The sequence below is a fragment of the Uloborus diversus genome, chromosome 8 (genome assembly GCF_026930045.1).
Source record: "Uloborus diversus isolate 005 chromosome 8, Udiv.v.3.1, whole genome shotgun sequence".
Lineage (NCBI taxonomy): Eukaryota > Metazoa > Arthropoda > Arachnida > Araneae > Uloboridae > Uloborus > Uloborus diversus.
The window spans coordinates 104,290,705-104,316,000 of record NC_072738.1 but is presented as its reverse complement, the minus strand read 5'-3'; the positions used below and the strand labels follow the sequence as shown (position 1 = coordinate 104,316,000).

Below are 25,296 nucleotides of genomic sequence, written 5' to 3'. Positions count from 1 at the left end.
TTGATACATTAATTTTTAAAATTCTTGGTTTATTAATTCAATTAGAAAAGTGTATAAAATCTTTTTTCGAAATGTAAACTCTGCAAAAAAACAAGATATGTACAGGATGTGTAAATAAAAACGTAAGTATTTATTGAAATAATGACAGCATCTTAAAAATTTTAGGACTTATACCTTTTTGCAGATGAACAATATACGAAATTTATTTAAAAATAATAAAATAACATTTATTGTCATAAGTTTTATGTTTATTCATAATAACAAAAACCATCTTCTTACAAGTTATTTAAATGTAAATCTTGATCTCCATGTGTTGTCCTTAATGTCCTGTAAAAGTAGTGTTTAATTGGAGGTATATACTTTACTGAACATATGATGTCTTTTTTTGTTTCTCTTGAAATTGTTCTGAATATAGGTTGAGTTATATTTTTTAAATTTACTGGCCTACCTTTTTTTTATTTATTTATTTAAAATCAATTACATGAAAGGTATCATCCTCGTCAAAATTATGTTTGAACTTAATGCTGCTTGGGTTCCAATTTTATGCATCTCATATTAAGCCAATTGACTGTTAATCCACTTGTTGATTTTTTTTTCTGTTGATAACAGCTTCTTCCAATGGTCTTGTGAAAAGAAATTCTCATGGATTCTTTTCGACAACTCTGAAAGGGTTCTTCCTTTTACTATTTTGTATTATATGATACCAGTCATTAGGGTTATAAATATACAGAATTTTTTTGCATAAGCTTCTATAACTGCAAAATCAGCATCATTGGGCAAATAACTGTGCCACTTAATAAAAATTTAAGCTCAATTGATTCAGCCTTTATGTCTTCACTCTGAACTAATTTCATTAAACTTAACACAGTTTTTATATTTCGATTCTGTCCTGAACATGAATCTGAATACATTATAATTTTTTGAAAATCCTTTGCGTACAATTTAATGTGTTTAGATAAACACGATGACACTTCTTATGAACCCTGCGATGCTTGGGTTATAGGCCAAACATACATGTAGCCCTCGTTAGTCTTGAAATCATGGCAACCAAGATTGTATACTAATAAGTTTCTCTTGTAATAAACCACTGATGTGGATAGTTTCGGAAATGGTAATGCTTTTTCGAAATCAAAACTGAACATGCATATTTCGTCTGAAGCTCTTAGTCGATCATTAGCCATACTATTACGGGCAATTTCTGCATCTCGCAAGTGTTCGTCATGTTCAACTTCAGCTGCATTTTTTTCTTCATCTATTGTAGATTGCTTTTTTATTACCAAATAATCGGATGTTGCACAAGTATCTTTTGAAGGTTGCTTAAAATGTAAGTTAAATTTTGTCGAAAATATATGGTAATAAAACTTTACCTTTACTGATACAATTTGCTCTTCATTACATTGTTCGACATACAGGTTATACATTTTTGCAATAGAAAAATCTGAATTCAAGTATCTGCCACTGGGATTATGACTTCTTGTATAATGAATTTCTTGTTTTTCAGTGTTGCCAACAAATATCGAAAGAAGAAGAATAATTTAATTTTTATTTGAAAGTTTATGTAAAAAAATATTAATAAAAGGTGGACTTATTCACGATGGCTTCTGAAATTATTATACAACATGTTCAGAAGCTATTAAAAAAAGGGCTGTCTAACCTAGAAAAAAATTACCAAAGAGTAAATCCTTTAATAACTAAGAAGATTAACATTTATTTTATCAAAATTTCCAAAAATCAGAAAATATCCAAAAATGGACTTAACCGCATTGGCTTCTGAGTGGCTCATATAACAACTACATGAGACATTACAGAAAAATGAGATATGACTCTTAATTTCTTACTCATATAGCTACATTGAGGATCTGCCCATGGTTGGGCGCAGTGAAGAAAAGAACAATCATTATTCTATTATCCGCCCCTTTCCTTGGCCTAATGCAGATGTAATGTTCCCATTACAGCACGTGGGAACAAAAACAGTTTAAAAACGCATTTCTGGTAGAGTATGGGATTCGGGTGGTGGAAGGAATTTTTAGATGAGATTCGAAAATAGAAACAGGAAGTTTTTTGGCGGCAAAAGTGAAAGCATTTTTTTCTGCTAAAGAATAAAAACTAATTTCGATGGCAGTAATATTTTCCAAAATTAGTTTTTTTTAATGCTGTGTTCATACATGTTATTCACATATTCCGGTTCAATGACTGATAACCATGTCGGAAAAAAACAAAAAAGCAAAAAAAAAAAATGCCAAGAGTTCTGTATTCGGAACTCAAGCTACCTATCACCAACTGACTATTTCAATTCTTCCCCTAATTGACATTGCTAAATATTGATTTGCTAATATAACAAACGATATGATGTAGTAAGTTACCGCCCCTAAGCCAGGGCTAAGGCAGAAATACTTAAAATATACCACCAGCTCAGTTATTCCATCCGAGGACTGCAGTTTCGTGCTTTTTAGCACTCATCAGCCCGGAATAGGAATCACATGAGCTGCAGGTGAAATGCTGCGGTCACTCATCTGGTGTGCTAATTCTACTTTAGCTACCAGTTTGTTTGGCTCTCTTGGCTCCCTTAAGAGGATTTTCGCCACCAGCTCATGTAATTCCTATTCCGGGCTGATGAGTGCTAAAAAGCACGAAACTGCAGTCCTCGGATGGAATAACTGAGCTGGTGGTATATTTTAAGTATTTCTGCCTTAGCCCTTGGCTTAGGGGAGGTAACTTAGTACAAAATACCATGCCTTGCCATCAATCTTTGAGTTGAACCGCACCATTGCTGCGGTCACTCATCTGGTGTGCTAATTCTACTTTAGCTATCAGTTTGTTTGGCTCTCTTGGCTCCCTGAAGAGGATTTTCGCCACCAGCTCATGTGATTCCTATTCCGGGCTGATGAGTGCTAAAAAGCACGAAACTGCAGTCCTCGGATGGAATAACTGAGCTGGTGGTATATTTTAAACGATATGTGTCTTTTCCACCGGGTCACAAATCAGACAAAACATTTGAGGCGAAATAAACATTAGACAAGCGAAGAAAGAATATTGTGGCTCTGACCAGAGGATGACAGATGGAGGACTAAGCGATTCCATTTGTTAAAAGAGGAGTAAGGAAATCAAGTTTGATAAACGCAACATACGTATACATAAATTATTAGCACCGTTATTGCACCTTTGGCGATCAATAGTTCTGAACAGTTTGATTAACATCAGTCAGAAATCATTTATTTTTGAAAAATGGTTAGGAAATTTTACTCTATGTTTTTTTGAATGAATCATCTTTCCGTTTGGAAACATAGTGGACGAGAAACAATATTCAATTCGAAAATATGCAGTACACGTGAAAAAAAAAACACTGTAGTTCACAAAATTCAAATAATAAATACTGTAACAGTACTTATTTTCGCGAAAAGAAGCTATGGATGATTTCGCAAGCTGAAAATGTCGCTAATTTTGTGAGAACCAAAGAGTTGATTATACTTATAAAGGTTCTACGTATAAAGTCCTGAAATATTCTGCGATTCTTAAATTTTTGCGATTGTGATGAGATCGCGAAAACTGAAGCCTACCCAAAAAAAGTGCTTCTGCGTTAGTGAAGGATGCAAGAATTCCTCACCGATAACCTACTACATTGTTAACCAAACTCTGTACAGATCAAGAAATTCCTCCTCTTGCTACTTGATCTCGCAATGAATCAACTCTCACATGGTCCGCCCTACTTTTATCAGACGACAGACACTATGCTTTGCGTTGCTTTTATTAACTGAATCGTCATGTAGATCCCTGGCTTCAACACAAATCTTTCTGCCCTTTGCACATCAGTTGATTCATATACCTCAGTAGTTAACCCTTTCCAGGAAAAACATCGTTCGCGTAAGCACGCAGAACCTCAGCTTTAAAAAAGCTTCACCAGCATTTATCCTGTTCTCAGCCCATAAAATAAAGAAACACCTAGGCATAGATTTCGGCTGAGTTGCCATGAATCACACAGAAAGCTACATATCTGGCATTGGTCTGTTGTCAAACACATACTCGTCTGAATGAACTCGTGAGGGGTGAACCGGGTTTGCGCTTGGCCATTCATCAGGAAATCACAGCGCGTAAGAAGTTAAGGCACGAAATCGCGCACAAGAAAGTACTCGTGTCAGTTTTGTTAAATACACTATCGCTCAAACAGCCCTTGATGCATCACTTCCTTGGAAGAGGGAAAAGATCTCTTGATGGGGTAAAGGCCTCACATGGTGAGTCTGTCAGCGATAGTTTAATTACGCATGTCCGCTCTCGGCTTTGGACCAGTGTTATTCGAGTCGACTCTTAGACCTAGACACTTAGATTTTTATCCTGCCCGCTTTCGTGAAGCTATTGAAGAGTTTATGAATACGTTAAGAGGTGGTATCTTGAGAAGAAAAGCTGCAACGACCAGATTTTTTACCCAAGAATTAGTTCTGATAAAATGAAGACTTCACACAGCTTTTGTCATAGGTAAAACCATTTTGAACAACTTGTCACTCTTCGTTTTCTTTTGCATACCATAAGGCAACTTTTTTCTGCCCGAGGGCCGCACCTCATATCAAAATTCTTTTCCGCGGGCCAGAACACAAATAAAATTTAAATTATTTCATTATTTCCTAAATCAGATGGGAAAATATAGAAAAGGAAAGAAAATTAAACCAATGATTGTTGTTGTCAATTACTTGATGCTTATTTTATTAAATGAATGTTTTTCAGAAACCCATTTTTGAATTGTGGTTTCAAATTCGTGACATTGTCACTAATCGTGCTTTCCGATTTGTAACATCGAACCAAATAACGGGCCATGTGGATCAGCTTCGCAGGCGGCCGGATGTGGTCCATGGATCGTAGGTCGGGCGCCACTGCCATAAGGGATATCACATTGTAAAGTCAGCTTACCCACGTGATCGAAGGTTCCTTTTATCGGCCTTGTGGCACGAAATTTAAAGCAGGGCTGCGGAATCGGAGTTGTGAAGTCGGACTGATTTTGAGGTTAAATAAGTTGGAATCTGAGGCTGTAAAACTCCAGAAGTCGGAATCGGTCATTTTCAATCTGAGCCCGCAGCTCTACCAAGATTACGAAGTCGGAGTCGGACTGATTTTGGAATAAAGGGATCAAGAGCCTGAGACTTTAAAATTCCAGGAGTGGAAGACTTTATTCCACGAGTAGGAGTCTGTCAATTTCTCTCGACTCTGCAGCCTTATTTAACAATAATTTTACCCACAATGTTTAGCACATTCCAAGTTGCTATTTTTGACTATGACGAACGCAAACATTATTCTAGATAATGACGTCCGTGAGATCATTCTTATTCGTTGAGAAACAAAAACCCAGTAACTTGAATAAATTAATAAAGAAAAAAGTTTCTCCGATATGGAAAATTGTTCAAGCAAAACCGGAACTATCCCAAGCAGTAAAGAAAAATTAATCGAGCGAAAATTTGCCGGAAAAGTGTCTTCATGTGGTATCGGTTTTATAGTCACAATCAAAATCGCGTTCTGGAACTCCGGATACAAGATTTAACTGCGACTACAGATTTGAGTAATTTATCTTAGAATTAAATGGTTACTTTGATACTAAATGAAGACAGAGAAATAGCTGTCACGGTTTTTTATCACATCGACTAGTAAAAATTAGATGCTTTAATTTCATTTTTAAACATTTTAACCGTAACCAATCAGGCTGAATTTCCTTCGCAATTATTGAGTTCAGTGGTAACTAAGGACTCATATATCTGAACTGAAATGTTATTTTAGAATATTTCTGTTTGCATAGTTTTGAGGAATTAGATGTAAATCTCACCAAGAGTTAAAAAGCAAAACGCCGACTTGATTATTTGCCCTTAAAAAAACTATGTTCAGAGAGCACCATTTAGAGCTAAATAGAAAACAAAATATAAAAAATTGCAAAAAAAAAAAAAACGATTCTTGTTTTACACAAGCATTAATTTCCTTTTCACTTCTTTTCTTAATATATAAGTAAGCTCAGGTAAAATGACGCCACGTTTATAAAGTACAAATAAAAGCATTTAAAAAAGAGTTAAAAACTCAGCAAACAGCTGTTTCAGGGTTATCAAATAAAAGCCCCCTTCATCAGTGCATAAAAAGAATGAATGGTTCACCAAAGTAAACCAAACTGCAAATCTAGGCTGCCTTCATTTTTCGTTCATTTGTCGTTTCGTTTGCATTGGTGAACCACTCATTCTTTTTATGCACTGATGAAGGGTCTTGCATTTGACAGCTCCGAAACAGCTGTTTGCTGAGTTTTCAACTCCTTTTTAAATGCTTTTATTTGTACCTTAAACACGTTGTGTCATTTTACTTATTCCACAGTACAAAGTTTTCGACTGCTTTTTTACAAGCTCAGGTACTTTTAACTTTTTTAAAGAGAACAGATGATGCAAATAAAATACCTAAAACTCTACAAACCTATCTCGATAGAATACAGATAGTTTTCATAGAAATAATATCTTTATAGACGTTTTCTTTCGACATTTTTTATAAATTTCATAAACAGTTCTCGATAAATTCAATACATACAAAGTCTCGAAAGACACAGAACAATCCAGATATATGTTTAGAAAGCTAAAAATAAGGGGATAGGCTGAGCTAACTACAGGATAATTGATTAGCCTGATTTACCGTAAATTTACATGCTTTACTCGAAATTTAAATAATATCTTTTAATTCTGAAATTACCTCCAGTCTTAACTCAAATTCCGCATTTTGCAGTTCATTAAAATGATTAAACTAAAAGAAATGAAGAAACATAGTTCACCAAAAGGATTATGGCCTTAAAAGCTGCAATGTCTGACAGAACGTCAAAGTGAATAACCGAATAATAAAGGCGTAATCTCCCCCCCCCCACCTTCTTTTATCATTAATGAAAAAATCTTATGGGAAAGGCGTACGAGATTTCACATACAAGAAAATCAGATGAAGAGGCAGGTTAAGAGAAGTATCCATTTGCGAACAGCAAATGCACAAAACAAAAATGTGGGCTGCATGGCAATCACAGAATTAGCCTTACCATAAATTCCAATTGCCTTTTATTCGAAATTTCCTTTCTTACTTTTTTTTCCCATTTCCCTTGAATTTTATTCCCAAAACTTCCAGTCTTCCAGCACATTCCAGCTCTTTTAGTTCAAATGTATGAATTAAAAGAAACGCAGTACACCAAGCTAAAGCTGCAATGTCTTATTGAACGTCCAAGTGAATGATCAAATAATAAAAGCGTAATCTCGACCCCCTCTTTGAACATTAATGTAAAAATCTTATAGGAAAAGCATGCGATAATCGACATTTAAGAAAAAAAAGAGGAAGAGGCAGGGAAAAAGAAGTATCCATTGGCAAAACAGCAATTTGCAATTAACAAAAATGTGAACTCTATAGCAATTATAGAATTAGCCTTACTATAAATTCCTATTGTATCATCTAAAATTTAAATTTCTATGAATTTTCTTTTCATTTAATTTCATTCCCGAAAGTTCTAGTATTACAGCAAAATCCATGTTTTTTAGTTCAAATGAATGCATTAAAAGAAACACAGTTCACCAAGCTGAAAAAACTGCAATGTCTTATTGAACATTAAAGTGAATGACCGAATGATAAAAACGTAATCCCGATCCCCTTTTTGAATATTAATGTAAAAATCTTATGAGAAAAGCCTACGATAATTGACATTAAAGAAAAACAGATGAAGAGCAGGGAAAGAGAGAAGCATCCATTAGCAAAACAGCAATTGCATTTAACAAAAATGTGAACTCTATAGCAATCATTGAATTAGCCTTACCATAAATTCCAATTGTATCATCCGAATCGTAATCCCGACCCACTTTTTGAACATTAATGTAAAAATCTTATGAGAAAAGCATACGATAATTGACATTAAAGAAAAACAGAAGAAGAGCAGGGAAAGAGAGAAGCATCCATTGGCAAAACAGCAATTGCAATTAACAAAAATGTGAGCTCTATGTCAATCACTGAATCAGCTTTACCATAAATTCCAATTGGCTTTCTCGAAATTTTCATTTCTTTTCATTTTTTTAAATTTCCTTTTAATTTTACGCCCGAAACTTCTTGTCTAACAGCACATTCCATCTCTTTTAGTTCATTCAAACGAATAAATTAAAAGAAACGAAGAAACACAGTTCACCAAGAGGGATATGCCCTTAAAAGCTCCAATGTCTTACTGAACGTCAACATGAATGATCGAATGATAAAAGTGTAATTCCCCTTCCCCCCCCCCCCACTTCTTCGAACATTAAGATAAAAATCTTATGGGAAAGGCGTAAGAGAACTGACATACAAAAAAATCAGATGAAGAGGCAGGTTAAGAGAAGTATCCATTGGCGAACAGCAAATGCCAAAACAAAAATGTGGGCTGTATGATAGTCACAGAATTTGCCTTACCATAAATTCCATTTGCCTTACCGAAATTTCCATTTTTGTTTTCTCTCATTTCCCTTGAATTTCATTCCCAAAACTTCCAGTCTTCCAGCACATTCCATCTTTTTCAGTTCAGTTGAATGAACTAAAAGAAACACAGTTCACCAACAGAGTTATGGCCTTAAAAGCTGCAATGTCTTATTGAACGTCAAAGCGAATGACAGAATGATAAAAGCGTAATCCCGGTCCCCTCTTTGAACATTAACGTAAAAATCTTATGGGAATGGCATACGAACATTGACATGCGTGAAAAACAAATGAAGGGGCAGGGAAAAAGAAGCATCCATTGGCAAAACAGCAATTGCAACTAACAAAAATGTGAGCTCTATGGCAATCATTGAATTAGCCTTACCATAAATTCCAATTGCCTTACCCGAAATTTCCATTTCTTTAAATTTTCTTTTCATTTAATTTCATTCCCAAAACTTCTAGTCTTACAACGCATTCCCTCTCTTTTAGTTCATTCAAACGAATGAATTAATTAAATGAAACGAAGCAACAGTTCACCAAGAGGGTTATGCCCTTAAAAGCTACAATGTCTTACTGAACGTCAAAGTGAATGACCGAATAATAAAAGCATATTTCCCTCCTCCTCCCCCTTTCTTCATAGTAGAGCATTGATATAAAAATCTTATGGGAAACGCGAACGAGAATTGACATATAAGAAAGGCAAATGAAGGGGCACGGGTCCATTGGCAGACAGCAAAAAGGCAAAGCGCTCTCGGTTTTATGAATGATGTTCAGCGGAAATGCATCAGAGAAGCAATCCGTACGGCTTCATAAAAAAAAAAAGCAATATTGGATAAACCACATACCCTCCGAAGTCACATGAATAATAAGAACAGGAGAATAAAACCCTTTCCATTCAGAGAGCACGAGCTCCCATTAATAGCAATGATTCGTTCGCGCGATGTGCGATTTCACGGTAAGTGACCTCTAAAAAAGCCCAATATAGTAATAAACCGACTAGAAATAATAATGGCAAAAAAGTAAATTAAATAAAAAAAATGAGTAGTATTCAAGCTAGATTATCACGTGCAGCTACTTTTTTAGAGTGAAAGGAATGAAGAAGAAAACAGGGCTATAAAAAAACATCAACAGTCACGAAGTTGTGCAGCGAAGAAAAGAATAAGCTGGATTAAGAACATTCGCAACACGTATCGCAAAGCAAGAGTATTTGGACGGGTATGTGGCGGATTGTTTGTGTTTATATATATGGTCACTTCTCCTAGCTTTCTCTTCCTTATTCAAAAGAAAGTTCATTATATCAAGGGAAAGTGTGAAGAAATAATAATAAAAAATAAGAAAATAATCAGTTTCATCAATATTGAGAAGCATATTGAAAGCACTCTTTTTTTTTAAATAAAAGTTTTTTAAATAAAAGAGCACTTTTATAGACCAGCATGAGAGCGCAGAATGTACAAAAAGACAAAAATATTTTTGCAAAGAGAAAGTGTGAGGAATTTTATTCTCACTAAAAGGTACAATATTCAGGCTTTTTTTTTTTTTAAATAAAATTAATGTAGGGTTAAAATAGTTTTATTACAACAACTTCATGATTGCCCATCATCATTTTGAAAACGTATATTGCTCGCAAAAGATCATTTTAAAAAATCTGCCACAACATAAGATTGGTCACAAAATAATAATAATAATTATTAAATGGTTAAGAGTCAGAAATTTTCTCAAAAGAAAAAAATAATAGTGAAATTCAGATAAAAGTCCCAAATCCATGTAAGAGACAAATGTGAAAGGAAAATTTCATATGTTTGCAAAATTTTTCAATGAAATAATCATATAGTTTAACATATTTTACATTTTAACCCAGTAATATAACTGACAGTAAATACTACATTTGTGCAAAATCCTACTTCTACATGTGTGATGCAAAAAAGTTTTTCAAACGGAGTAAAGAATCTTTGGAAAAAGATATGATAAATTCATCTGCTCAGAAGATTTAATTAATTTCGAGGCTAATCATTTTAAAAAAATAATGACAAAATAGATTATTGCAACAAATACTAAAAATAACTAGGGGGCTTCGCGCGCCAACCTCCAATTGCTCCCTGCAGTGGGTGATGATTGATGATTTTAATGGCATTTTTATCAATTCATATCTCCGGTCAACTAAAGCTTAGTGGGGTGAGACACTGCAAAATAGCTTCCCCTGGATGTCCTGTATCCAACGGTATCAGCACTGACCTGAAAACGTTGACACTCCGGAGGAGATAAGTTAAAAATCACACAGACATACACACAAAGATGCGAACAGATTTTAATAGTATAGATCAGAGGTAGAGAATGTACGGTCTGTGCGCTGAGTTTCATGTGCGCTGTGTGTTTCTCCGTGAGTTCCATTCGGCAAATTGAGAATTAATACTCTACCCAAAAAATTGTTCGGGACGTTAAATTCATGGCATATGTATGTAATGTACGAGTTGCAACAGTTACAAATGAATCTAAATATCAATTTTCTTTCTTTTTGGTTCAAGCAATTCGCAGAATTCTTTTGTTTATTTTTAACCTCGAGACAAAAAAGAATAGTAATAATTAAAATGAATAAAGAAAACAGGATTGATTTTTTTTTTTTTTTTTTTGAATGAATATTATGTGCATTTTTCTTGAAGAATCAAAGAACAATGAACATGTGAAAAAGTTTTCTTAATGCTTGATTTTTGCTAATATTAAAATTTCTATCTTTTCAGGTGTAATCAGAAACACACCACAAGTCAATCCATATCCATCATGCGGCATTGGTCAACACTGGGACGGATTTTAATAGTGGTTTTGTACCTGTGGAGGACGCCGCTAGCCAGTGGTCAGTGCCCATGGTCCAGAGAACTAGTGGACCTGCACACTGACTGCGTGTGTGCCTACAGCAACAGCCAGAGACTTTCCATCCAGTGTAGTCCGGTCAACTTCACGAAACTGGTCTCGACGCTGCGGTCTTCAGTGATGGGCATCCCCATTGACCTCCTCTACGTCAGCAACAGCACCATCGAGATCCTCGCGAACAACAGCTTCGACGGTCTGAGGATTCAGAGCCTCCATCTTTCTAAGAGCAAGGTCAGAGAGGTGGAGGATGAGGCCTTCAGTGACCTGGAAGAGAGTCTCACGAGTCTCAATTTGCAGGACAACCTCCTGAGGGAAGTGCCGATCGAATCCTTGAAAAGACTGAGTCATCTACAAATGCTGGACTTGTCGCACAATCTTATACAAAGAGTGGACGATGATGCATTTAAAGGTGAGGGTGAAAAAGCCAGGCACACAAACAAATGAAATAGGGTACAATAACCAAATTAGGCCCAACTCTAAGCAAGGCCAGTTATTAGTTCCTATAAAAATATGTTCGCAAATTTAAACTACAACACGTTATAGCTACAATAAGTTGGAACTCAAAAACACATGTCTGCAATTCTAATTGCTATTTGCGTGATTTTAAAGTTTTTATAACTTTACGCACGAAAATATACATTTTATTTATAAAAAGTTATATTTCGATAGCTCCTGCTCTGTAGTAGCTGTACCAGAAATTACATTAAGGTAAGCGAAATGTTCCACGTCTAGGTTTTAGTTAAAGTTCGGATGTTGGCTTGCAGTAGTTCCCGTAAATAATTCCTCCATTTTTGAGATCGCTAGTAGGCAAGTACATGTTTTGCATCATTTGCTAACTCATGTTGCATTAAATAAGATATCATATCGTCGCCTCAGAGCAACAGTAAAACATCCAATTTCAGGAATAACAGAAGGATATCCTACTGTTGATTTAAATTAATAAAATATTGATACTGTGAAATTTTATAATGCATACTTCAACTTTTTTTTCCTGATGAATCAGAGAACAAAAGTTACTAAAGTAATGCTGCAAAAATGGTCCTGAGAAGCAGAGTTATACAATGCTTGTGGGTCTTGTTGAGGTATCTAAAAGTCATTTTTGAACAAATTAGGGCATGATTATATGATTAAATAAATGAATCAATGAATGATCATCTTCATTCTTTGGTATCGTAAGAAACAGGAGCAGTCGGAGTTAAAACACGGGAGACAAAAACATTTTTTTTTTCTGAAACATGTTTTAAGATGGTTCATTTTTTCCATAAAAAAATTGGAATGAAAAAATGCAATCATTTATAAGAAATTACACTTTAAGGTACAAAAATTATACATTTTTATAAAATACTTTTTCAATTTAATCTTTGATTATTGAAATTTTTAAAAAAAAAGGAAGATGTCAGTTAGTTTTAATTTGAGTCAGTCAAAACAGTTCACTTTCGATTATTCGACCACAATATAGACCTTCAGAAGAAAAAAAAACCTGAGTATTTCAGTACATTTATTGAGAAGTTAAAAACTATTTTTAATATGCTAAATGATCTTTAAATGCTAAAATGATCTCATAAAGTTTTAAGGTATCTTAAAGACCATTAGAATATTTTTTATCATAACCTCTATAAAGTCTACATTACTATCATAACGTCCGTAGTATATCGTTTCTGTTCAACTTGACAAGTACTGCTGATCTGACTCACTTTCATCTCTACAGGTCTGCCACTCTCAACTTTAAAGCTTTCGGACAACAAGCTCAACATATCTCACTTCGCCTTCCGCGGGCTGGAAGGCACCTTAAAGAACCTCAACCTCCAGGCAGCTGACCTAACAGAAATACCCAAAGCAATCCAAAGGCTGAAAACACTGGCATTCCTAGATCTTGCCCAGAACAAGATCCAACAGTTGGAGCCAGAGTTCCTGGCAGAAATGCAGTCCCTCACTGCCATCAACTTGGAGAGAAATAAGATAAGAGACATTGATGAGAAAGCTTTTGCTGGAGTCAATGCCACATTGAGCTCCCTGTCGCTGCTCAACAATCAACTGAGTGAATATCCGCTGGAAGCCATTGCTATGCTCACAGAAGTACGGGTAAGTGAAAGCAAAACAGTCGCACTCCGCTATGTGAAATGGATCAATTCTTTATTTCAACCAAGCAAAGGGAAATACTGTATGACCACTGATTGTACGGAAAAGCAAACATCTGGTTTACAGGCGGAAATGGACGCATCAATTAGTTTTTAGGGATGTCAGCTTTTGCAAATGCATGTTAGCCATGGGCGCCCATATGCAAAATTTTAAGTGGGGGCTCAGATATTTTCCCCATGGTTTAGCAGACTATTTTCCCCATAGAAATTGATTTCAGTACAGATTAAAGTTACTATCAAAGTTTGACATTTTTAAGAAATTATTCATTAATGGCTGGAGAAGAAATGTTTTTACATTTTTGCGAAGAAAAAAGTACTAAAAGCAAGGAAGTTTTAATTTCTAAGGGGGGCTCGATCCCCCCCACCTGCCCCCCTATATGGGCGCCCTTAATGTTAGCTTCTAAATTAAGCAGGATCTCGTTCAAATTAGCGGGACACGCGCATCAAATTTTTACTTTTCATCCTTATTCAGATAGAATCGTCTTAACTGGACGTTTGCCAATTCCATACAATCCATGGTTGGACATTACATTAAATAGTGCAAATAAAGAAACAAATTATTGTCGTGAACACACGAGAATTTTATTTATTTATTTACTTTTTACATTAATTTCTTGTTAGAGTGGATGAGAGTAAAGGTTGCAATTACAGCCTGATTAAATCAAAATCAAACATTGGAAATCATTTTGCTAATTTGCACAAAAAAAAGCAATATCAAAGCATCTAATTTTTTGAACAAACTGTGCAGAAATTTCAAAAAACAATCTTTATCAAAACTAGTTTTTTAACTACTATTACCATCAGAATAACTGAAGTGAATTTTAAAAGTAAGAGTTGAATTCACGCTTCAACATTAGAAGAAAAGTTTAATTTAATTTTGTTTAATAACTATTACATTCCTTAAACAGGTACTGGATTTAGGATTCAACGGAATCGCCTCTTTGCCTCACGATGCTTTTAAGAAGAACAAGTACCTTACCCTTCTAGCTTTAGATGGGAACCCACTGCCAACTTTACCGGTAGAAGCATTTTCACATCTCAACTCTACTTTACGGGGACTCAGTCTTGGAGGTAATTTTATATTACTCAAAAACAGCCGCTTTCTATAAATGTTATTTTAGCTCGCACTCGATGTCAGAAAAATCAAGAAATATGAACCTTCATCGACAAATATATAAAAACTAAAAATCAGTATACTGCCGTGTGCAGGTAAGGGCAGTAACTGCAATTTTTTTTCTTTGCATTTTGTCATCTATTGTACGTTATCTTTATTGTACAAGCTCGCTCTTTTGGTTTCCGCTGAAAAAAAAAGGCGCGGAAAAAACGTCTAATTCCAGCCTTTTCTTATTGTTAGTATTGAATCCACCACACATTTCTTCAAATATCTCGAAAACTCATTTCTGCGGATACTGCCGTTTACCTACACACGGCAGTATACTAGTTCCCAGCTTTAAATAAACTAAAGGTAATTGAATAATGATAAAATATTTTTTTCCCGTTAAGAAGGTTAGTAAAGGCAAAATTAAGTTACAGCTCAAATGTATTTATTACTAGCCGCCTGCGGCGACCAGCTGGTTCGCCTTCTTACGCCATTCGCCTATCTATGCAAGCAGCCACCTACGGCGGCTGTTTGACTAACTTGTCACTCACTTTTTTACTTAGCGTTTGCCGCCTTCGGCGGCTGTTTAAATAAATTTGGAAGCAGTATTAATCAATTCATCTCTATCTTTTTTTTTTTTTGTGCCATTCACATTTTTACGCCTAGATTGCCGCCTTCTGCGGCTATCTACCTTTACGATCTATCTCTAAAATTTTTTTATCCATCTCTATTTATTTTAACCTCCCCGCCCATTTCATAATAAAAACAAAGATCACTCAAAAAACCGCTATTTTATTTAAGTAGAGCAAAAAAAAAGTTATCTCCAAAATTCCACGTAGTGCCCCATAGTGTGCAGCGTTTGACAAACAAAAAAAAAATCTCGCTGTTTTTATTGAATTAAATGCGCACAACTATGAAATGTAACGTAATATAGATGCAGCACAACGCAACGTCCAGCCTGGGTGGGAGGGGGGAGTGGAATGGGAAAAGAAATAATTGCAATGCCTAAATTTAAAAAACGGAAAGAAAAAAAGCAAGCGCTGCCGGAAAAACACGTGGTAATCACGTAGTAAAATGTAGATGTAAACTATATGTAGTAAAAAAAAAAAAAAAAAAAGATTAACATTGTTTCCGATTAAGATTCCATCGTAAATATGGAATCGAAATCCAAGTAGTGACGTCAGAGGCATAAAACATTGAAGAACGCCTTTTCGACCGATGCGTGGAAAGACATGATGTGTTCAGCATTAAAAAAATTGTAAAAAAAAAACTAATGCGTATTTTTAAGAACTTTTTTCTTTCGAAGAGGGCGAAATGTTCTTACTATTACCAACTTAAACTTTAGAGATGTGGCTTTGATACTTCTAGCAGGATGACATTAGAAAAAATAAAACTCAGGAACAAATGCAAATTAAAGGTTTTTTCAAAAATTCATAAAAAATACAAAAATTGCTCTATCTTCGAAATTTTTTCATTAATCTTATTTAAAATTAAATTTTCTACACTATAGTACAAGAAATATGTGTGTGGTGCGATTGGTTCGGGGTCTGTGAGGTTAAAAGTACTAAAAAGTGCTAAAAATCACATAAAACATTAAATAACTTTTTTTCTAATTAAAATATCAAAAATCGAAGCCCGAGGTACACATCTTCAGCAAAAACTGCACCTGTATACCAAATTTCATCCTTCTAGGCCTTACCGTTTTCCCGGGATGCGCGCCACACACACACACACACAAACATCTTATTTTTTTATATGTATAGAAGCTAAAATTGTAACTTCACAGTGAAATTGAGCACATCTTAGTGTCATCAGGGGCAGAGGCGCCCCGAGCATAAATTTTTTGGAGAGCAAAAATTCTTAATTTGCCGAATGGAACTCTAAATTTCGCAGAATGATGATAATTTTTTCAAATATAATTCCAACTTTTACCGAATGATGATATTTTCGCCGAATTGTCAGACAAAATTAGTTGAATAAGGAAATTTTGAGAGGTGAGTGACCTCCCATCGGGATGCCCCTGATCGAAACAAAATGAGTCCTAAGACGACAGAACTACTTCTTCAAAAAATTGTAGTCGTTTGAGGATTGTGACAAATTTGCCCACGAATATTTTTTTGTGAGAGTGTGTGATTATTTTAACAAGTATTTGTAGTTCCTAAAGAACCAATGTCAGATTTTGACGAAATTTAGCTTTTGATAAAATTTTGCGCACGAAGTAGCAAACTTTTTGGTGCAACAGCAACCATAATGTTGTGCAGTCCCCTAGTATTGTTTTATAGAAATTAAAAATATTTAAGTCTTATAACCTTTATTTTTCATCAATCATTATTTCATTTGTAGCTAAAATAACCAATTTCACTTTTAATTCAAGTACATAATTAAAATTAACTTAAATTTTAATGTGCACATTCCTAATGCAGCATAAGGCAATAATCTCTTAAAGTGCTCAAAATTTCGCTGGATGTGAAAGTCAGATAGAACCAGAAAAAAATAAGAAACTTTACAATCACTTTTCTCAAGACTGATATTTTTGACATTGGTCGAACCGGTTATTGCTTGATCCAGCTACATATTTCGGATCCGCTGGCAAAGGTATTACTTCGGGGAAGATGTCCATACAGACATACAGACGCGCACAGGTTTTAATACTACAGAAAACTGAAGAGTGGGATGAAAAAGAACTAAACGTTTTATCTATGTGATAAATAAAATATCTATGCTTTTTTGAAGTCAAAATTTTGCAGAATTATTGTGGTTGCGTGCTCAATTTAAATTGCACACATCTAATTACAGGCTCTGCGCTGCGATGCGACTGCCAGCTGCGCTGGGTGGCAGAATGGGCTGATGACAGAGATCTACAAGTGACAAGTCGCGAGAGGAACCCACAATTCTGTGGCAGTCCAGAGCACCTGCGTCGACGCATTTTCCAGAAGCTGTTGCCTTCAGATTTTACATGCGACAACGAGACGCGGCCACTACCCACCAAGAGACCCAAGCGTCTCAACGCTGACTTCGACGCGGAGAGAAACAACGACGTTGCCGACAAGGTCATGCAGATAGTGACAATCGACACACATCTCGACATCACGGGTACCACGAGAGGTGAGTGACAAACGCGCCATCTTATTCTCATTTTTGTACATAATACAGGTGCACACGTAAAAGAAGTAGCCAACTTAGAGCCGTATTCCAGAAAAAATCTCCAGCATTCGTCTTGAGATTGCCATCATAAGTTCACTTTCAAACCGTCTCCATTTATGTAATTTCTGAATTGACACAGCTTAAGGAAGGAATTATTATGTCACTTCGAAGCGGAATGATTTCGAACGGGTGTTGGAATAGGCCTCTTAGACATTTGCCGATTATGTCCAAGTTATAACGAGACATAAATGCAAATTAAATAGCATCTTTTTTTTTTAATTATTGCTATTATTATCAGAAGCCACGTACATTTTTTACTAAACAAGTAGTGTTCCCCAGACAAATTATTGCAATTACAGAACAGAATATTGAAATGCTTTCCGAACAATGACTTTCACTAAAAAGTCAATTGAACTTGATGAATTGCTTAAACTGTATACACAATACTGCTTAAAATATTTTTTTAAATCAAGACTTTCGTTTCCAATATAGCTGATTCAAAAGGAAACTTTACATCAAACGATGAACCTGTTCGGACAGGGAGTGTTAACCAAAAGAAAGAAGATAATCTCAGCATGATCCGCATAAAGCATGCATTCAAGAGGGATTCTAGTCTAGTCTTGGAATGGGAACCAGCCAAAGAATCTATCAAGGGATATCAGGTAACTATGAATTCAAGTGTGTAGCTGTTCAAGTAGATATCTTCGATTCCAATTTTGGGATCAAATACGTGGGTAGGCCAACAATCTGACACAGTCAAAGAGTTTCAAAATGGTCCCCGAAATGTTTTAAGCAAAACAGGAAAAGTTACTTAAACGCATATCTTTTGACAGTGACAAATATGAATTTTTTCGCTTTTTTTTTTTTTTTTTTTGGAGGGGGGGGGGGGAGGGCGGCAGAGATACCTACTTTTGCAGCGATACGCTAAATTATTTGAGTATTACCATGTTTAAAAAGCTTTTACAATGCTTGCTTGCTCTGCCCTACTGTCAGTATGGGAGGGACAAGCTTTTTAATCATTTCCAACAACAAAAATGAATAATATTTGTAAGAATCCTCCGATTTTGTGAGGCAGCGAAGCCCCAGACTCTTACTGCCGAAAAGGAAAAACTAGTGATGAACGTTTGGGAACGGTAGCGGACACTGGATAGATAGCGTCTTGCCGGTGGAAGCAGAGGTGGCTAGCGAGAGCCGGTGTGAGTTTTAAAAAATTGTGTTTTAGCCTGTAAGTAGAGTATTTTATAATTCGAGATGATTAAATGTTTTATCCAATCAAGCAGTCCTGTCTTCAGTGTGTTTGACATGAGTTCCTATTCAAGATTATAGATAAAGTTAGCTATAGTTATTGGAAAGTTAATCGGTAATAAACATTTTAAACATTAATAATCATTTGTATCAAAAGTAGATTCGATTGCAGTCTTTCGCAATTTGAGGTCAGTTCGCTGATTTAATTAAGCAACCTCGAACTAAAATTTCAAACACCGATTGGTGATCATAGAGCAAGAAAATCTATGGTGGTCATTAACTTAATACCGAGTTTTTTAAAACTTGGTATGCATCATCAATGTAACTAAATAAAGAATAATACTGGTGTGAATCTCCCATGATATCCTGGAAGTGGCTGAGCAATAGAGTGTTTGTAAAAGTTTTAAATGCGATTTTTTTTTTAATAACTGGCTCATAACCCAGAAAAAAAATTTCACAGTCGTTTCAAAAACTTTAGATAAATGAAAAAAAATTAAAATAATTTATTTAAATGCTTATATCAATAATCAATTCGAATTCAAATCACGTCGTTGGGTTTGCTAAAATCTCAAAAAGCTATTTTAATGCATCGAATTATATAAACTACTAGCATTCCCGTACCCGGCATTGCTCGGGTAATAGAATTAGCAGTGCTTGGTGCACCTAGTTTCGAAAATCCCCTATAATAATTACTTATTATCTATAATTTTTTCTAATTTTGGGAGGATCCCGGGGCCCCTGGACTCCTTATATCTATGCCCTTGTCCTTAAGCGATCTTTAACTGTTATTAACGATCCTTTTAAAGTATTGATTATCTTTGCAAACACAGGTCATCCACATTTTATTGTTATACCTATGTTTAAGCGAAAACTTCTTTGTATACAACATTTTTAGATTTTTTTTTTTTTTTTTGGGTACTAAAATTATTAAGCTGCTTGATGAACTGATTTTGGAGCAAACTACATAAAATTGGCCGTGTGAAAAAAAAGTCTTCTCTTAAATCGATCCCTGCTACTTTTAATGTTTGTCCTTGTGACTTATTAATGGTTACTGCAAAGCAAACTTTTACAGGAAACTGCACTCTTCTGAATTCAAAAGGATAGTCCGTCTGTGATGATGTTCTTAAAAACTTCGTTCCTAGTTTTAAAAAATGAGAGCAAAAGACAGAAACATTATTATTTGACTTGAGAAAAGCCTCGAAGAATCACGTGAGAAACAAAAACAATATCAAAATTGAAATTCGCTTGCGACCAAAAGTTGAGATGAAGTACTGAATAATGATTTGAATGGAGGAAAGTCTCCGAAAATAAGGGATTTAAATTTCAATGACAGGTTTTAATTTCACAGAAATTAAGGGGTTTTAATTAATTTCTCCTAAACTAATTGATATTTTGAAAAATCCTTTCTTAGTGGATACTTTCGTAATCATGTGGACATGACTGCCAAATTTCAAGTCTAAGACTTCAGCGGTATTGGCTGTGCGTTGATATATATATATATATATATATATATATATATATATATATATATATATATATATATATATATATATATATATATATATATATATATATATATATATATGTTATCTCAGGACATTGATTTTTATATATTAAGATTTAAAGATCAATACACGAAAGTTCTGTCTATTAAATTCTTTTTTAACTAAATAAAAGTAGGAAGGTTTTACTGCCGCCAGAGAAAAATGATATTTCATCAATTTAAGTCAAAGATGGATCCAGAAAATATTCAAGGAAGGGGCGATTGATTTCAGATACTTATCCTTTTATTAATTCCCAAACTTTTGCCCCCTAACAGCATGGAAGATCGTCTCAAAATACTTTTTTTCCCCTTTACGAAAACTTTTGGAGCAGTGTACCGAACTCATTCCTTACCTTAACGTCAATAAAGGTGTCGTATAATTGCTTTTTTTTTTAACCTCAATTTAAAAAACTTTTCAGAGGATAGCCCCCGAGACTCATCTAAGATTGTTTAAAATTGAGTTCTTGGAATTTTGAAAAACTTCTTGTAAAAAGCTCCGATTCCTATCACTGAAGTGTTAAGAATGTGCTACAGATGCGTTTTCAAACCTACAAATATTCTGATAAAAATCAGAGAGGGAGAGTATCCTTTTTCCCTTAACATTATTGAATATCGGCTAAAGTTATGTTTTTGGAACTTAAGTATAGAAAATTTGGCGGGGGAGAGTTCTTGCATCTTGGCTCAAGGAGGGGGCGATTGCCCCCATCGCCCCTCCCTTGTATCCGTCCTCGATTTAATGTCAAGCTTTGAGTTTAAAATAAAATATGACTTTCTCAATTTAACTTCATTATTTTAATCAAAAAAACAAGTTAACAAAAAATGACATAGGTGAATCCACGAAATTTGGGCTAAGTAGCACAAATTACTTAAAAAGTATGTATTTATAAGACACTATGTTAGATCAGGAGTTCACCTCGGTATTTCGGAAACAAAAAAATGAAACAAAGAACTTTCAGAAACTCACAAATTTCCTTAAAAAAGTTTCAAAACATTAAACATGACACACGAAATTTTAGAACTTTTCATGATTATTTTTGCGATTGAGACCTTTCTCATATCGAATGTCTTTATGTGACAACACACCTGCGAAATATTTGCAACCAAAAGTGGTGATTCCTTACTAGCAACTGCAAGAAAAGACCCTTTAGAAAACCATCAATCGCAAAAAAAAAAAAAAAAAAACTTTCAACACACTAATAGATTGATAGAAATATTACAAAAAAAGACCCTTCACATGACAAAGGCATTTGTAGCAAAAAATCTCCTTATAAGACTGAATCCTCTAAATATATGATTTTCTCTTGGTAACTTAATACTGGGAAACCAATTCCTCTCATATCCCATTTTTATGGTTTTATATCTATTCATTAATCAATTTTAACAGCAAAAGTAAAGAAAAAAATAGAAAAAGAAAAACAAACTTTTGAACTAATAGTACTTTGAATAAAGAAATTATATTTTTGGACAGAAACCAAATAAACATCCCGATTCTCAGAGTATATATCGTCACCTTATCAGAGTAAAGTATTAATTTGAAGTCCCTACGTGATCTTTTCTGTATTATTTTTTAAATTAATTCATGAATAAAATTATTCATTGCATCCAGTTAATAATATACAGATCGCTATGACAAAAAGTTCTTAGAAATCACAATTTATTTACCAAGTTTTCTAAAAGTTTGAACATTTTTAACATATGTTTCATTGTTTTTAGCATTAACTTTTTGGAAGTCTTAAATTCTTATCATTTGCATTAGATACTGATCGTATTACAAACATACGATACAATTAAACGAACAAGAAATGTTGGTTTGTATGTTCCCTTGCATTATTGCGTTTACTCTGCTTGGTGTCATGAGAGGAGAAAGACGAAATTTTCTGTAGTGTACATTTTTTTAAATAAACAATATATAATTACAAAAGGTTCCGCTAAAAAAAGTACAAATAGAACCTTGGTCTTGAAACTGTTTTTAAATGTGATAGCTTCAAAAAGTTGACTGAAAAATAACACTTCATCGATTTCAGGTGTTGATTCGCATGTTTGGAAGTCGGGATCTCAAACGGATTATTCCAATTCCCAAAGACAAGAGACGACTTCAAGTAGAGCATCTGCCTTTGAGCCAATGTATTGTAGTTTGCGTCATCGAGTACGAAGATCCAGCGAATATTAAAATCGAAAGCATACCTTCTAAACAGTGCAGGGAACTAAAAGGTCTGTATACTTCTTCAACTAAAGAATCCGTATCTTTAAAATCGACATTTATTAAAAAAATGATTCCATTAATTGAAAATAGTGAACTCGATAACTCGAAGTCTTAAGGGACAGACTAAAGCCTTTGAGTAATTGCTAGTTCGAGTAACACGAAGTGATAACAGTCTTCTCAAGAGATTGGGACCCAAATGAAAACTTCGAGATGTAAGAATTTTCGAGTTATAAAACTTCAAGTTATCACGAGTTGACTGTAGTAGGTATTTATACCTTGAGCTTTTTCCGCGAATCTCAACAAATACAGTACCATGGACATAATTTTTTTAACTGTGGAATATTTCTTATACTATGGCAAATATTTAACGCTAAAATCTCCAGCAACTTATTTCTTGAAATTAACTTGATCTATCTTTCTGGATGCTTTAACTGAAAATTGTTGGCAGCAGACAAAATTGTCGCAGTAAATTAAGAGAACAGTCTGATAACAAAAGTTACTAATCACACATTCAATAATCCTGTTGTTATAATTCTCATATTCAGTCAATTAATAGAATAATTTCGCAGTATTACTCAAATCCAGTATTCCGTTTCCAACTGTGCAGGTATTGCAATAATTGACATAGAAATACCGGTTCTGTTAGCTAAGACTAAGTAATTATGTTTAGAACAAATATTTTCCTTTCTACGCTTTACATTTAAGTTGTTTTATGGCAATTAGCATTTACATTCAACTTTAAAGCTTCCTATGATGCATTTCAACTTTAATAATCGTTAAAAGTCTTAAATAAATATTAAATGCCATTTATCACAATTTTGCATGGTGCTTTGAAGTCATTCTACAAACCAATAATTGAATGGGTCTCTAAAAGAAAGGCATATGTTACACTTGATCTTCATTCATATTTAGTCCTTTTCTAAGAAGAACAACGTTACAAATTAAAAATAAAATTTTTAATTTGTAACCCTATGCCCTTCCCTTCTAGGAACCTATTTATTTTATTTTATTTATTTATTTTTTTTGCAGGTGATGACAGCCGAATCTTATCGATAGACAAGATCGCGATAGCAGCCGCTGCTGTCGTCTGCATAGTCGTCATCATCGGAGCTCTAATAGTCATCCTCTTCTACTTCAGAAGACGAGAACTTCTTTCAACCCCATCATCATCTTCCATGCACCCCCACGTAAGCCCACCAGGTGTTTTGCCCGCCATGGTGAAGCAGCAGCCACCCCCAGAAACTGACTGGGAAACACTATCGTGGAACAGTGGACGAAGTACTCCAAAAACCAACGTGCAAAATTGCTTGGTGAGCAAGTCTGGTACCACAAGTCACAGTTTTGTGCTCAGCGACGGACAACTCCACTCTACTCTGAAAGCACCTAGATCTTTAGCAAACGGATTTTCGAAGTCGTATTCCACACATGACAATGAATCAAGGTTGTCATATTCCCATATTTCTAAGGTAAGTACATCTGTAACTACGGTGAAGGCACATTTTATAACCAATTATCCTAATCTGAGTGAAATAAGCAAACTAACAACACAAAGTGAAGGTTAAGACTAAAATTACGATCAAGTGTTTTGGATTTATAAAGAACTCATTTGATCCTTCTTGCAGCACGATAAAGAGGAGATCAAGAATATGCAACGTATATTGCATGTTTGTGCAATATTAGTGTAACATTTAAGTTTGCAGTAACATTACTTCATTTTCATTTACAAATTTTGAAAGCGCCGTATACTAGCTTAAAATATTATAGATATTTAAATATATTAGTAACAACTACAAATACACACTCCGCCTTTAGCCATAAAAATTTAAGCACAAAGAAAAAATTGTCAGAATGAAGCATAATTTTGTATAATATAAAAAAGTGATTACAAAATGATCATTTATTACAGGAAACATATTGAATGTATGAGTGTGAAAATGAATAAATGCGTGACTGACTAAGTGAATGAATCAGTGAATGACTGAACTAGTAAATAAATGAAGTGATGAATTAAGTAATTAATTTCATTAAATGCATTGATCGATAGTATGATTGAGTGCACGACCTGATAAACAATTAAATGAATGATTGATATATTGATTTAATGATAGGTTGTTTAATTGAAGGACTGAAGAGATGAATGATCGATCGGATTGATTTTACGGATGAATGAATAAATGTTTGATTGAAAAGTGAATGATTGGTTGATTGATTGGATTGGGTATGTTGATTTTATAAATGATTGATTGACTGATCAACTGACATAAAGAACGAATAAATGATTAAACTAATGAATGAGTACATTAAAGATAACTTGATTAAATGAACGACTGACTGAATAAATAAATAAATGCATTGCTGATTGACTGATTGATAAATAGAATAAATCCTTAAATGAGCGATTGGTTGGTTGATTAAATTAAAGAATGATAAATTGATTGATTAAGTGAATCATCAATTAAATTTGATTGAATGATTAAATAAATGAACAGCTGGATCATAACTAGAATTAAGGAAAAAAGGACTTATTAAATGATGAATTGATTGATCAAATGAATGAAGGAATGATTGATTGAATCTATAAATAAATGATTAGTTAAATGAACGAATGAATGACATAATGAATGAATGATTGTTTGTTATA

At 34.3% G+C, this 25,296-nt stretch overlaps 2 protein-coding genes across 3 annotated transcripts in view; one reads left to right on the top strand and one right to left on the bottom strand.

Annotated features, from left to right (window-relative positions):
* LOC129228054 (rab3 GTPase-activating protein catalytic subunit-like) overlaps window positions 1-25,296 on the bottom strand; it is a 388,943-nt gene that overhangs the window by 321,303 nt on the left and 42,344 nt on the right. The window lies entirely within an intron of this gene.
* Window positions 1-25,296, top strand: part of LOC129228055 (leucine-rich repeat neuronal protein 1-like) — a 93,153-nt gene that overhangs the window by 64,873 nt on the left and 2,984 nt on the right. Inside the window, exons 2-8 of one of the 2 annotated variants that reach the window (XM_054862688.1) lie at window positions 11,154-11,692; window positions 12,992-13,365; window positions 14,330-14,492; window positions 17,317-17,625; window positions 18,157-18,326; window positions 22,477-22,663; window positions 23,685-24,121. In XM_054862688.1, the coding sequence (XP_054718663.1) occupies window positions 11,194-11,692; window positions 12,992-13,365; window positions 14,330-14,492; window positions 17,317-17,625; window positions 18,157-18,326; window positions 22,477-22,663; window positions 23,685-24,121 (2,139 nt within the window). In that variant the 5' untranslated portion in view covers window positions 11,154-11,193. Of the gene's footprint in view, window positions 1-9,981; window positions 11,693-12,991; window positions 13,366-14,329; window positions 14,493-17,316; window positions 17,626-18,156; window positions 18,327-22,476; window positions 22,664-23,684; window positions 24,122-25,296 lie in introns of those variants that run through there. The other variant, XM_054862690.1, reaches the window with a different exon arrangement.